Raw genomic sequence first — 15,331 nt, forward strand, 5'->3', positions numbered from 1 at the left:
AGGTCTATGACCATCTGTCTCTTTTGAACTGCTAGTTCTTTTGTTTTCTTCATGGTGTTGGATGACAGCTGGATATTGCATGTGTGTTACCTCATTTTTATATCCTAGTGAAACAGGAAGTGATGTAATGGCTCAATATAGTTCCTTAAGACTTAGATAAACTTAAATAAGTGGAATATAATTTGTGGTTTAATATTGGTAGATGTTATTTACAATAATCTTTAAGGGTACCATTAATTGTGAAACCTTGATTTGGAGGACATTGATTTTTAATTAAATCAATCAATTATTTTGGTCGGTTCCATTGAAACATTAATAAAGTACAGTATTTCTCACATGTTGGTATTTTGAGTTTATCTCTATAATTATATTGTTTATATTTGTTTAAGCATTGTTTGTGCATTGCCAGTCAGGGGTGCCAGTAATTTTGAAGCCCACTGTATCTCTCTAGCTCTGCGTTCCCTCTCTGTCTATCTACAGTGAGCACCAAAAGTATTGGGACAGTGCCACATTTGTTGTTGTTTTGTCTATGAGGTTAAAGTTCAGATTGTCAGCTTTCATTTGAGGGTGTTTAACAGCACTTTTTCCACATAGTCCCCTAAGAATAAAATATGTTTCAAAACACTTCTACATTAATGTGGATTCTACAATGATTACGGATCATCCTGAATGAATCATGAATAATGATGAGTGAGAAAGTTACAGACACACAAATATCATACCCCCAAGACATGCAAACCTCTCACCATTACAATAACAGGGAAGGTTAGCATTTTGATATTTGTGCTTCTGTAACATTCTCACTCATCATTATTCACGATTCATTCAGGATTATCCGTAATCATGGTAGCATCCACATTAATGTTAAAGTGTTTCGAAACATATTCTCTTCTTATTTACAATAAAAGTAATACATTATTTACCATTCATTTCCATTGGGCACAAAATAATCGGAAACACAATAAAAAAAACAGCAAATGCATCCAACAAGTTTGTAGAGTCACAAGCTTGATGTAGTGGGACCAAATACATTTTACTACCTTAATACACAAAAGTAAATTTGTCCCAATACTCTCCTAAAATGGGGGGACTATGTCCCAATACTTTTGGAGCTCACTGTATTTCCCCCAACACATCAGTGAGAGTGGAAGCCACCCTGTTATAGTGGAAATGGTTTCCCATGAGAAACTATGGTACAAGCCAGCCCTCAACTGTTCATTTGAGAGACTACACCCAATGCTGGATCTGAGACACAAAAGGTCGCTAAAGAGAGAGGATTTTGCTCTGTGTTGACATCAAATGAATCATGTTGTAGCTTTAATACAATTGAAAATGATATTGTCTGAGAACCAAAAGCAGAGGTGACAGAGGTAATTAATAATCAGTTATTATATATGTATTACACAGTCGTTACACCGCTGAACTCTGTGCTTCCTTTTTATATTGCAGGAGAACACTTACAGGGCATGAGAGCTAGTCTAAGTCATCTAAGATATAGAACTTTAGCAATCTAACACTAGTTTAAGAGTGTTGTTTTGGCTCTGTACCGACGTCTTGCTTCCGGACAAGCTAAACACCTTCTTTCGTCGCTTTGAGGATAAAACCGGGCCACCGACACGGCCCGCTACCAAGGACTGTGGGCTCTCCTTCTCCGTGGCCGATGTGAGTAAGACATTTAAGCGTGTTAACCCTCGCAAGGCTGCCAGCCGAGACGGCATCCCTAGCCGCGTCCTCAGAGCATACGCAGACCAACTGGCTGGAGTGTTTTACAGACATATTCAATCTCCCCCTATCCCAGTCTGCTGTCCCCACATGATGGCCACCATTGTTCCTGTACCCAAAAAAGCAAAGGTAACTGAGCTAAATGACTATCGCCCCGTAGCACTTACTTCTGTCAACATAAAGTGCTTTGAGAGACTAGTCAAGGATCACCTCTACCTTACCTGACACCCTAGACCCACTTCAATTTGCTTACCGCCCCAATAGATCCACAGACGATGCAATTGCCATCGCACTGCCCTATCCTGAACAAGAGGAATACGTATGTAAGAATGAGGTTCATTGACTATAGCTCAGCATTCAACACTACCTGCCCTCCAGGACACCTACAGCACCCGATGTCACAGGAAGGCCAAAAAGATCATCAAGGACAACGGTCCCAAAATGCTGGGTATTGATCTAGCTCTTCTGGCCAGTCCAGGTGGGTTCTGGTCTTCACCAGTCTGGCCAGTCCAAGTGTGCGGACAGCTGGCGAGGAGGGATGTCCTCCAAGAAGACCAGGATGAGGATGTCCCTGTGCTCCACCCGCAGCCGGTTAGTGACCAGCTTCATCTCCAAAGAGCACCAGTTTCTGAGGAGGTAGTGGCTGCTGACCAAGGAGACGGTCCGGCAGCTGCTGTAAAGACTCTCTGGGATATTGTCCATAATGTCCTTCCCCAGCTGGAGTCTCTGCTGTGCAGCCACAAGCGCAGGAAAGGGGGACCTCCTTGTTGCAGCTTGGGCAGGACCTCCATACCTCCCAGCGCTTGTCTTTCCCGCTGTAGGGCGTAGTACCGGTACCGTCCCATGTTGTTCCAAAATACGACCTCCTCCAACCAGCCGCGAGGGATGTAGAGCAGAGCCAGAAGATAGTGGCCAGCCAGGTGATGTAGCAGAACCACCAGCATGAAAAGCAGGAGGCCCAGAGAGGTGGAGACAAACTAAACGAATTCTGCATCTGCAGGAGGCCCAGAGAGGTGTTGACAAACTAAATTAATCCTGCGTCCGCAGGATTCCCAGAGAGGTGTAGACAAACTAAATTAATCCTGTGTCCACAGGAGGCCCAGAGAGGTGTAGACAAACAAAATGAATCCTGCGTTCACAGAACAATGCACGTGGGCGTATTTGCAACGTAATCCCTCAAAGGTACAGTACCAAAACATGACACTAACTTATTGATTCCGTTTTGCCCAGTTATGAAACCAAGCATTGTCGCAACTGCATTGTAAAAATAAGCTCTTGTATGAGCAGATACCTTTTCAGGGGCTAAGGGTATTCTTCCATTATTGTAAGCTCACTGTTAATAACCAAACGTAATTCTATCTATGACAGTAAGGTCCTTTTCCAAGTAGTCAATCCTGCAGTTGTGAAACATGATCGCAAAACCACTCTGCTGATTGAGATCTACTTCTGTTAAGTTGCAAATCCCTGCACAAGTGTATTCAGACTGGTTAGATCCACAACTAAATCTGAGGGATTCGATTCTAGCTTGAAGCATTGAAGGAACTTAAAAGTAGCTCCCAGCAAAGATGGACTTGCACAGGATCCACTATGTTCAACGATAGCCTCAAAGAACGGCCTCTCACTATCCTGAAAAGACACTGTCTCGCCGTATGCAGGCCCAAGCCTGGGTTCGGGGTACCATTGCCCCCAATAATGAGAGTCATGGGCCTCATGCCAGGGCTGATGTAGAGGTATGTCCGTCCCGAGGTATGCTGCCAAATACACACGTCAGATTGAGCTCAATCTTGGATTCTGGAGGGAACGTCAGGTCTCCAAGAGACATATTCTGTATTGAACCAAGGTGAGCAAAAGATAATGCCTCACTGTTCACCAGTGGATTCAACTCCAGATTGAGGTACTCTAAGCAGTACAGATCAAATACATTTAATTATTGGATTTCAGATATGTGGCATAGGTTTAAAACCTAGAAGGCAAAGTATTTCAAGTCCAGTTCTTCCAGGTTTTTCATGCAACAGAATTGGCTATGATGTATGCTAAGAATATTATTGTACATCAATGAGAATACCTTTAACCACAAGATAGGACTATGTTGAGTTTTACAAAGGGGATGTGAATCTAGTACTGTGCAAAGAAACAGACAAACTCTGGAGATTCCTCAAGACATGGATAAAAGTCCGATCAATAAATATTTGTTGAACATTTTTGAATAGCAGACATTGAGAAGTTGATATGGTCCGTAGTCAATGAAACATAAGAAGTTGAGAGTTGATAGGGTCCATGTGTCACCATGCTCCTGACCGAATTCAAATGATTCCACTTGGCTGACACCCGACTGCAGTAGTTGCATCTGCAGTACATCATTTAGAGGTATGCTAAGAGATGAAATGTTTTTAAAACCTTCAAAATACACCTCTCCCTATTGTCTTCAGACGACGGGAAGTCGAGACAACATCTTGAAGACTATAGAAACTTGGGTCCTCATGAATAGAACCATTAGAGGTTGTGCAGTTTGGCAATGTTGCCTGACAGGTGCAGGGAGTTATTGACATACATAAAACCTCTGACAAGCTGTTTATGGCTACCGTAAGAGTGGTCACCTGTTTCATCCCAGCAAATGCATCTACAGCTATTGCAGAGAACAAACATTGTATTCTTAACTGTTTAAGAGTATGTCAATCTTTGAACGGATTGGAATAAATGGATAAGTTCAAAGAGCAAGTAAGACTCAGTGTCTGAACTTCCGAAAGCGCTCTGCATCTATACCGACTGCCGAAGGTATAGATGCAGATTTGCCTAAGATGAACCTGAAGACACAGCTACAGGAAATGCAGCTCAATATGACAGCTGAGACAGTAGACAGAGACTATAATTGTCCCAGTATCAATGCTGACAGGAAACTTCACCTCACACTTGCACTTCCACACACACACACACACACACACACACACACACACACACACACACACACACACACACACACACACACACACACACACACACACACACACACACACACACACACACCCCCCCCCCCCCCCCCCCCCCCCCAGAGGAAGAACACAGGAGGTTTTAATATAGATTCATCTCAACTCTGTTCTTCAAATTCTTATCTTACAGAAACATCTGTAAGATATCACGTGTTTTTGTTCTACCTTGTTATTTTTAGTACTACATTTTTATTGATTGCTACATTGTTGGGGTTAGAGCTGGCAAGAAAGGCATTTCTCTGTACGTGTGCTCGTGACATTAAAACCTGAAACTTGAATGAAAATGTGACTGTTAAAAGATAACCGAGAAAGAAGCAGCAGTTATAGTTTTCCTGGGAATCTGTTTTTTAAAGGTGAACATCATTTAACTTCAACTCAATACTGTATAAAGAGATGAATAAATGGACTGCCGTCCTTGTCAACCATTTGGGTGTGTGTCTTTAGCGCTCGCTTGATAATGGAAAGAACGTTCCTAGACTGACTTGAACTGACCTAATGTGACCAGATGGCGGTGCTGTGGACTCATGCATGGATTGGACCCTAGATCTGAGGAAATCAAGATCATATCATTCACTACTGTGCATCTTAAACTTTATTGTGAGTACTGAAGTTACATTTAAAAAAATGTACTTACTGTGTCTGAGTGGATTATAGAAGTACAGTAGGTTTACACTCTTTTCTATAATCAAAACATTGAACGATTTGCTGTCCTCTGTACATTATTCAATATTCCAGCAATATTCTTTCATTGAGCATTATAGTACTTCAGTTAAACATGAACAAAAAACAGTATGAAACTCAATATCATTTACATTAGGCAATTACATACATTTCTCTTTATACATCCAGAATGATGAATCCACTGAATTAAAAAGTGTTGTAAATCGATACGAAGGTCAGATTTGCGGAGTGCATCTCTTCAAAATACCACGGTTCTGACAAAGAATGATATAGATACAATTGTAGCATTTCGGAAATAAAGTCAAGGTAGGTATACTGAACAATACTGTATTAAAATACAGGACAGATGTTTTGCCTCCAGAATATCAATAACATGATGTTGGACACCCTGTACAGAAACACATAAACAACATTTAAACATTTGAACAAACCCTTCCATAGAGTGTTATAGATTACAAAGATCCATATTGATATTATCTTGCTTCAATGCACATTTTGAATGGTATAAACAGCCCACAATTTCTTGTTCTACTACTTGACAATCTCTTGATTTTCTACATCACTTGACACCATGTTCCATTTGGCCTCAACAGGACAACCATTTATAAGTAACGCAAACTATAAAGCTCCAGATTATACATTTCATTTAAAATATATACACCACATACTTTCTTAGTAATATTGCACAGAAGGACTCCAATGGATCCAAAGGAGGAATTCCAACGAGGATAGAGCGAAGGGGTACAAATGGGGACAGTTTAGATACATTCACAGCTGCAAGAAGAGGTGGGTCAGGAGAGTTCTGCAGTTGGGTGGGGGACTTGGATGAGTACACAAAATATCACCAGGAAGAGAAATCATCAGAGAATGTGTAAGATGACACAGAGGTACTGTAACTTGAAATGCTCCACCTTAATCTAGTGGGTGTACTTTGACAGGTTGCTGTTTGATGTCTACTTTGGTGGTCTTTACTGAATGAGTTTGATAGACTAATAGACTGTGATTCTTACTGTACCTATGCACTGAAACTGTCATCCTTTTATCATACAGTAGGGGGCAGAAGATAACGCATTATGAATTCACTCGTACACCATACACACACATACACAACCACCACTGTTAAAAACGTATCACACACACACATAGGGAAAAGGAAACAGAGACACACACTTTATACACCGGTAGACATATACACACACACCAGACAGACACATAGCCGATAGGCTACACACACACACACACACACACACACACACACACACACACACACACACACACACACACACACACACACACACACACACACACACACAGAGAGAGAGAGAGAGAGAAAGAAAGAAAGAACAGGTTTATGTGCGGCAGCAGCCAGCAGTCTTCATCTCCTTGTTGACATAGTCTTCAAGCTGAAACTTTGGTTCATCAGGCTCCTTCAGGGACCTGTGCTTCAGCTCTCTGAGAGAAAAGAGAAAAACAAAGGGCATTCAATCTCGTTTCAGCATATTTTACTGCATAGGTTTATTTTGATTCTGTGTTTATTTTTTGAAATCACATGTATGACAAAACAAAAGAGATTGATTGACATGTCATCTCTAGAGAACACAGCAGTGGTAAACATCCTACTCACCTGGCCACAGCTGTAAATGCCAGCTCCACGTTCAGGCCAGATTTAGCACTGGTCTCCATGAAGGGCACACCAAACTCCTGCACAGGGTAGAGTGAGAGTCCACCAAGTTTTAGTGTATTAAGTACCTGGTGTGTTTGTGTGTGTTTTGTGTGTGTGTATGCAATATTGTGAAAAGCCGATAAATAAAACTGTTGCTGACCCCCCCCCCACAAAAAAATCCCCTTGCATGGAAATATCGTTCTATAGATTAATTTGCATAATTTCCGTTACAAGTGCAGCAGGTTGTGAACTCTGAAAACAATGTTTCCACTCTGAGCCTGCCTGCCAGGGTTGGTCTACAAAGCCAAAGCCCCCTGATGGGTGAGGATAATATACAAGGAATTTCTCAAAGCTGCTAATGAGAACCTTGTACCTAGCCGGTGGTGGGGATTCCGGTGGGTTGCCCCCACCCAGGTAGTGGCAGTGCTGGCAACACTAGCTAGGTGCAGTAACCAATGGGGAGGGGTGTCACACTTGGACAATCAGAAAGGGGGCAAATGATTGTGGCCCGTGTGTGTGTTTCAGGGGAAAGGGGTGTATCTGATCTCCATCAGATAGGACTTGATAATGGTTCATCAAAGCTCCCATTTTTTGCAAATTCTTGCTAAATTCTGCATGCTTTCTCAAACAGCTACAACTGCATATGCATTCACACATCAAGTCCTTTCTTGAGTTGGGCTCAGGGATGGAACAACTGTTAAACAACTGAGCTTGTGGTTGTTTGTGGGGGAAAGGGGTCAAGTGTGTGTGTGTGTGTGTGTGTGTGTGTGTGTGTGTGTGTGTGTGTGTGTGTGTGTGTGTGTGTGTGTGTGTGTGTGCGTGTGTGTGTGTGTGTGTGTGTGTGTGTATCCAACATCTGTTGCTATGGGGTAATGATGTTAGGGACACCATATGATGAATCACAATAATTGTTTGCTAAAATAAGAATTGCTTGCCAAAAATGTCATTTTTGTAATGGCAATCCTGGGTATAGATAACAATCCTTCGCATGAACTGCCTACATTATTATGCATTTTATTTGTTCATTGTGGAAATTAAGATACGCACATTTGTTAAATATGTAAATATATATTTTTAGACCTATATATGATACAAAACGAGGTGAGGGCATTGGAAATGCTTTGGCGGTTGATCTGCTTCTGTTCTGTGGGTGACACTGTGTGCTATTTTCCAAGTATTGGTCCCGGTCTCTCGGGCCCTGGGATCCGGGAGAACGGGGTGGTCTGCCGGTCACTAGAATGACAACCCAATTTGGGATGGTGGGGATGGGTTTAGCGGGTGGAACAGTGCAGAACAATTGGAGGTTTACTTGGAGGCAAAGCAAATATTATGGTATAGCTATATGGACACTCAATCACTATGGTACTTTTTAATGGTATGTTTACGAACATACAGTACCAGTCAAAAGTTTGGACACACCTACTGATTCAAGGGTTTTTCTTTATTTTTAACATTATCTACATTGTAGAATAATAGTGAAGACATCAAAACTATGATATAACACATATGGAGTAGTTAAGTAGTATTTATCAAAAAAGTGTTAAACAAATCAAAATATATTTTATATTTGAGATTCTTCAAAGTAGCCACCCTTTGCCTTGATGACAGCTTTGCACACTCTTGGCATTCTCTCAACCAGCTTCATGAGGTAGTCACCTGGAATGTATTTCAATTAACAGATGTGCCTTGTTAAAAGTTAATTGTGGAATTTCTTTCCTTCTTAATGCATTTGAGCCAATCAGTTGTGTTGTGACAAGGTAGGCATGTGTATACAGAAGATAGCCCTATTTGGTAAAAGACCAAGTCCATATTAACGCAATAACAGCTCAAATAAGCAAAGAGAAATTACAGTCCATCATTACTTTAAGACATGAAGGTTTGTCAATGCGTAAAATTTCATGAACTTTGAAAGTTTCTTCAAGTGCAGTCACAAAAACCATCAAGCGCTATGATGAAACTGGCTCTCATGAGGACCGCCACAGGAATGGAAGACCCAGAGTTACCTATATATATACATGTTTCCACTCCAAGAATGAGAACGGTAAATTACTGTAATTAATAAATGCATTGATAGAAATGTATGTAACTAAATTACAGGGATTAACAGTACATTTACTACCTGTGACATATGTAATGGCGAATTGATCAAAATCTAAAATCAATGGGAAAACAACTCATGCAAGGAAACAATGAATGTCCAGCATCACTACTCTGGACGGCTCTGACTTAGAATACGTGGACAACTACAAATACCTAGGTGTCTGGTTAGACTGTAAACTCTCCTTCCAGACTCACATTAAGCATCTCCAATCCAAAATTAAATCTAGAATCGCCTTCCTATATCGCAACAAAGCATCCTTCACTCATGCTGCCAAACATACCCTCGTAAAACTGACCATCCTGCTGATCCTCGACTTAGGCAATATCATCTATAAAATAGCCTCCAACACTCTACTCAACAAATTGGATGCAGTCTATCACAGTGCCATCCGTTTTGTCACCAAAGCCCCATATACTACCCACCACTGAGACCTGTACGCTCTCGTTGGTTGGCCCTCGCTTCATACTCATCGCAAAATCCACTGGCTACAGGTTATCTACAAGTCTCTGCTAGGTAAAGCCCCACCTTATCTCAGCTCACTGGTCACCATAGCAGCACCCACTCGTAGCACGCGCTCCAGCAGGTATATTTCACTGGTCACCCCCAAAGCCAATTCCTAATTTGGTCGCCTTTCCTTCAAGTTCTCTGCTGCCAATGACTGGAACGAACTGCAAAAATCACTGAAGCTGGAGACTCATATCTCCCTCACAGAGCAGCTCACAGATCACTGCACCTGTACATAGCCCATCTGTAAACTGCCCATCTATCTACCTCATCCCCATACTGTATTTATTTATTTATCTTGCTCCTTTGCATCCCAGTATCTCTACTTGCACATTCATCTTCTGCACATCATCATTCCAATGGCCTATTTATTGCCTTAACTCCCTTGGCACATACGGTATATAGACTTTTTCTACTGTATTATTGACTGTATGTTTGTTTATTCCATGTGTAACTCTGTGTTGTTGTATGTGTCGAACTGCTTTGCTTTATCTTGGCCAGGTCGCAGTTGTAAATGAGAACTTGTTCTCAACTAGTCTACCTGGTTAAATAAAGGTGAAATTAAAAATAAAAAAATAAAAAAATGTGCAAGAATTGGCGGGAGATAGCTGAGCCATTCTTGAGAGACTCGCCAAAATCTTTGCCACACACCCCTCCCCTTCTTCTTGTCTCAACCTTTAAAAATTATACTCAAGTATTGCGGGCTTCCCAAATAGGCATAGGCCTACAAGCTTGTGATTTCAAACAATCCACAGCTATTTTTTTAAAGAAGTTAATGGTCCTTGATTTCTCTGTCATGCTTTCTGGTGAAGTATTTTGAATGATTTCATGTATTTCTGTATAGACAGGAGGAATTATATAATGTTGGCAAATGTATTTCCATTTACTTTCCTCTTGGACCCCCCGCTATGCCATTTCTCTCCTTTTTTATTTGTTTTCATATCAACTTTCTTTAGTTGTCCAGAAGCCAAAGGCACAATCCTTGTCATATTATCAACCCATCCTAGTTGTTGCATCTTTAGATTCCCCCTTTTTCTAAGTTTGTAACAGAGATTTTAATCTCTGCCGCATATGGAACTGCTATCAGGTCCTCTGTTTAGAATGGTGGTTTCCCAGGTGTGCTGTTTAGAATGGTGGTTTCCCAGGTGCTCTGTTTAGAATGGTGTTTTCCCAGGTGCTCTGTTTAGAATGGTGGTTTCCCAGGTGTGCTGTTTAGAATGGTGTTTTCCCAGGTCCGCTGTTTAGAATGGTGTTTTCCCAGATGCGCTGTTTAGAATGGTGTTTTCCCAGGTGCGCTGTTTAGAATGGTGTTTTCCCAGGTGCTCTGTTTAGAATGGTGTTTTCCCAGGTGCGCTGTTTAGAATGGTGTTTTCCCAGGTGCTTTGTTTAGAATGGTGTTTTCCCAGGTGCTCTGTTTAGAATGGTGTTTTCCCAGGTCCGCTGTTTAGAATGGTGGTTTCCCAGGTGTGCTGTTTAGAATGGTGGTTTCCCAGGTGTGCTGTTTAGAATGGTGTTTTCCCAGGTGTGCTGTTTAGAATGGTGTTTTCCCAGGTGTGCTGTTTAGAATGGTGTTTTCCCAGGTCCGCTGTTTAGAATGGTGTTTTCCCAGGTGTGCTGTTTAGAATGGTGGTTTCCCAGGTGTGCTGTTTAGAATGGTGGTTTCCCAGGTGTGCTGTTTAGAATGGTGTTTTCCCAGGTCCGCTGTTTAGAATGGTGTTTTCCCAGGTGTGCTGTTAAGAATGGTGGTTTCCCAGGTGTGCTGTTTAGAATGGTGTTTTCCCAGGTGTGCTGTTTAGAATGGTGGTTTCCCAGGTGTGCTGTTTAGAATGGTGGTTTCCCAGGTGTGCTGTTTAGAATGGTGTTTTCCCAGGTGTGCTGTTAAGAATGGTGGTTTCCCAGGTGTGCTGTTTAGAATGGTGTTTTCCCAGGTCCGCTGTTTAGAATGGTGTTTTCCCAGGTGTGCTGTTTAGAATGGTGTTTTCCCAGGTGTGCTGTTTAGAATGGTGGTTTCCCAGGTGTGCTGTTTAGAATGGTGGTTTCCCAGGTGTGCTGTTTAGAATGGTGTTTTCCCAGGTCCGCTGTTTAGAATGGTGGTTTCCCAGGTCCGCTGTTTAGAATGGTGTTTTCCCAGGTGTGCTGTTAAGAATGGTGGTTTCCCAGGTGTGCTGTTTAGAATGGTGGTTTCCCAGGTGTGCTGTTTAGAATGGTGTTTTCCCAGGTCCGCTGTTTAGAATGGTGTTTTCCCAGGTGTGCTGTTTAGAATGGTGTTTTCCCAGGTGTGCTGTTTAGAATGGTGTTTTCCCAGGTGTGCTGTTTAGAACACTGTTTTCCTGCAAATTTCATTTTGGCAAATGTTTGAAAATGACGGTTTATTGGCTTTCTCATTACATGAGTCACATGTTCTGGTAAGATGCATTACCATAATCTAAATGTGATTTCTGTCATTCTGAACACCGTGGGTGGATGCACTAATGTGTTATGCACTCAATGCATATGGGTCTAGTAAATTTCTTAAATGGCCGGTAAATTAAAATCTTCCCAGTCATCTTGTCCGGTGCCACATTTTCCTGACAGAAACCCTGATGTGTGCCTGTGTGCGTGCGTGACAGAGGAGTTTTACTGTGTGTGTGTGCGAGAGAGTTTTTTAGGGAATTATTTACGTTATTATTACACAGTCTGACAATACCAAGGGTATCTGACGTCCGTTTCCCTTACAGCCATGCACAGTAATTTACTGTTACAAGCCTGTGAACTCAGAGCGTACCGATGTGAAAAATTCATTTTGCGAACTCACTTCAAAGACGCCAAACAAGGCCTCCCGAGTGGCGCAGTGGTCTAAGGCACTGCATCGCAGTGCTAGCTGTGCCACTAGAGATTCTGGGTTCGAGTCCAGGCTCTATTGCAGCCGGCCGCGACCGGGAGACCCATGGGGCGGCGCACAATTGGCCCATCGTTGTCCGGGTAATAGGAGGGTTTGGCCGGCAGGGAAGTCCATGTCCCATCTCACACTAGTGACTCTTGTGGTGGGCCGGGCACAGTGCACACTTACACAGTCGTCAGGTGTATGGTGTTTCCTCCGACACATTGGTGCAGCTGGCATCCGGGTTAGGTGGACATTATGTCAAGAAGCAGTGCGGCTTGGTTGGGTTGTGTTTTGGAGGACGCATGGCTCTTGACCTTCATTTCTCCCGAGTCCGTACGGGAGTTGCAGCAATGAGACAAGACTGTAACTACCAATTGGATACCATGAAATTGGGTAAAAAAAGAAGAGAGAAAAAAGACTCCGAACAATAACAACAGAAGGTGCACCTATGAATAAATAAGTAGAGATCAAGACACACCCGGACTGTCACCTGTCTATGCAAACTAAAATAGATCGAAACCTAGACATCAAAAGGGTCAATACTGTGTGATTGAGTTTTTGTGTATTTTCTCTCCTAACAGCTCACCTTGGCCAGTTTCTCTCCCTCCTCTCTCTTCACCACTCTCTCGTGTGTTGCATCAGCCTGTAAGAGATCAGAAACATCTCCTGAAAACATTCTCTCCTTTCATCTATTCTCTGTTTCATCCTCTACTCCCACTAACAGCATCCTCCCCTTTATTTTCTGCAGAGACACATATATCTACCTCCTTTCGCGCTCTCTCCATTCATAGTAATGCACTCATCATCCATCCATCAATATCTACCTCGTTCTTTCTCTCTCTCAAGTCATAGTAATGTACTTATTATCCATCCATCCATCCATTCGTCCGCTCATTCATCCGTCCGTCCTTTCAGTGGGGGGGGGGGGGGGGGGGGGGGGTGACCTTGTTCCCCAGCAGCATTAGCACCACGTCCTGCTGAGCGTACTCATGGATCTCTGTCAGCCATGCCTGGAGAGAGGGAGAGAGAGAGGGAGAGAGAGAGGGGCAGACAGACAGAGAGAGAAGTAATGAGAGAGAGAGAGATATGTGAATCGTTTCAGGAAACTAGGCGTATGTTGCACATCACTGCTTCACAGGAGGGGCATTTGAATGTAAACAGATTTTTTGTTGTTGTCAGAAATGCCTTCCGGAACATGTGAACTATCATGTGCCTTAATAACAAACTTGTATTCCATCCGTAAATACTAATAAAATGGGCGTGGTTATGGCATTGAACTGAGCGGATTCGTTTTTAGTGCTCTCATGACAATTTCGGCTAAACTTCTTTTCATCTCTTCTTTTATATCCTCGTAACACGAACAGCAATTGTCTTGGACAATTTCAGGCGTATCTACATCCTTGATGAATCGACTTAAACATAGTCCTCCTAAAACAAGAAGAACATCTTGCATCAACAATGTGGTCCAGGCTAGGCCAGTTAGCCCTGCTAATTCAGCCAGCTCTACTAACACAGTTAGCCCTGCTAATTCAGCCAGCTCTACTAACACAGTTAGCCCTGCAAGCTCCTCACACCACGAGTCCGACATGGCTACCAACGATGTAGACGACCTAAACCAGAAGCAGAACCAAGGGGTTTTGGGAGGGAGGACTTTTCCACCAAACTCGAAGGTGTCCTAACAGGGATTAGTGAACGTGACCTTCAAGCCTACTCCACATGCTTGGACGAAGCAGGGGAACGCATTAGCATGGTGGAAGATACTGTCGTCACTGTCAAAATACCGACCGAAAAGTTTGGAAAAACATATGGCGGACCTTACTTCAAAACTAAGCTCGCTCGACAATCTACACAGGTAGTCTAATTTAAGACTGGTTAATCTACCTGAAAAAGTGGAAAATGGTGACGCAGTTGCATTTCTCGAGAGTTGGCTTCCCGAGGCATTGGGGCCGGACAACTGCGCATTGAAAGAGCCCATTGGCTTCTGGCTCATACAAGCTTGAGAAACCACCTCTCTCCTTGAGTCCTTATCATGATGTTTCTCAACTTTCAAGACAAAGTCAGAGTGATGCGGAAAGCCAGGGCTATGGGCAAGGTGATGCACAGGGACCAAGAGATCATGTTCTTCCCTGACCTATCTGAGTGGCGCAGCAGTCTAAGGCACTACATCTCGGTCCTAGAGGCGTCACCATAGACCCTGGTTCAATCCCGGGCTGTATCACAACCGGCCGTGATTGGGAGTCCCATAGGGGGTGCACAATTTGCACAGAGTCGTCCGGGTTAGGGGAGGGTTTGGCCGGGGTAGGCTGTCATTGTAAATAAGAATTTGTTCTTAAATGACTTGCCTAGTTAAATATAGGTTAAATAAAACCTGCACCGAAAAAGAAAAGTTTACGACGGGGTCACACGCCAGCTCAGGTCAACATTGCCTATGGAATAGCCTTCTCAGCTAAACTACGTCTGACTTAATGGATGGTCACACGAGTTCGCATCTCCCTCTCAAGCCGAGGTGTTCATCCGTGGCACACATGAATCTTCTTCCTAGTTGTGTTTCCGCTGTGAAGTTTACCACCACTCTGGACTAGGGAGAATTAAACCTTCTTGGATTATGTGAAGAGGAAAGCCCATAAAATTGTCAGAGACTCCAGTCACCCAAGTCATAGACTGTTTTCTCTGTTACCGCACGGTGTCACGACTTCCGCCGAAGTCGGTCCCTCTCCTTGTTCGGGCGGCGTTCGGCGGTCGACGTCACCGGCTTTCTAGCCATCACCGATCCACTTTTCATTTTCCATTTGTTTTGACTTTGTCTTACA

The 15,331-nt window shown here is 42.9% G+C and overlaps 1 protein-coding gene and 1 pseudogene across 1 annotated transcript in view; both read right to left on the reverse strand.

The window, feature by feature from the left end:
• Nucleotides 1-2,143: 2,143 nt before the first annotated feature.
• LOC129841183 (toll-like receptor 13) lies at nucleotides 2,144-3,425 on the reverse strand (annotated as a pseudogene).
• Nucleotides 3,426-5,283: 1,858 nt separating this feature from the next.
• Nucleotides 5,284-15,331, reverse strand: part of LOC129837688 (ras-related protein Rab-26) — a gene marked incomplete in the record, with an annotated part of 127,114 nt that continues 117,066 nt past the window's right edge. The window contains 4 exon segments of the mRNA XM_055904098.1: nucleotides 5,284-6,842; nucleotides 7,015-7,091; nucleotides 13,108-13,164; nucleotides 13,466-13,531. Coding sequence (XP_055760073.1) covers nucleotides 6,740-6,842; nucleotides 7,015-7,091; nucleotides 13,108-13,164; nucleotides 13,466-13,531 — 303 coding nt within the window.

The sequence above is a fragment of the Salvelinus fontinalis genome, chromosome 1 (assembly GCF_029448725.1).
Source record: "Salvelinus fontinalis isolate EN_2023a chromosome 1, ASM2944872v1, whole genome shotgun sequence".
NCBI classification, from domain to species: Eukaryota; Metazoa; Chordata; class Actinopteri; order Salmoniformes; family Salmonidae; genus Salvelinus; species Salvelinus fontinalis.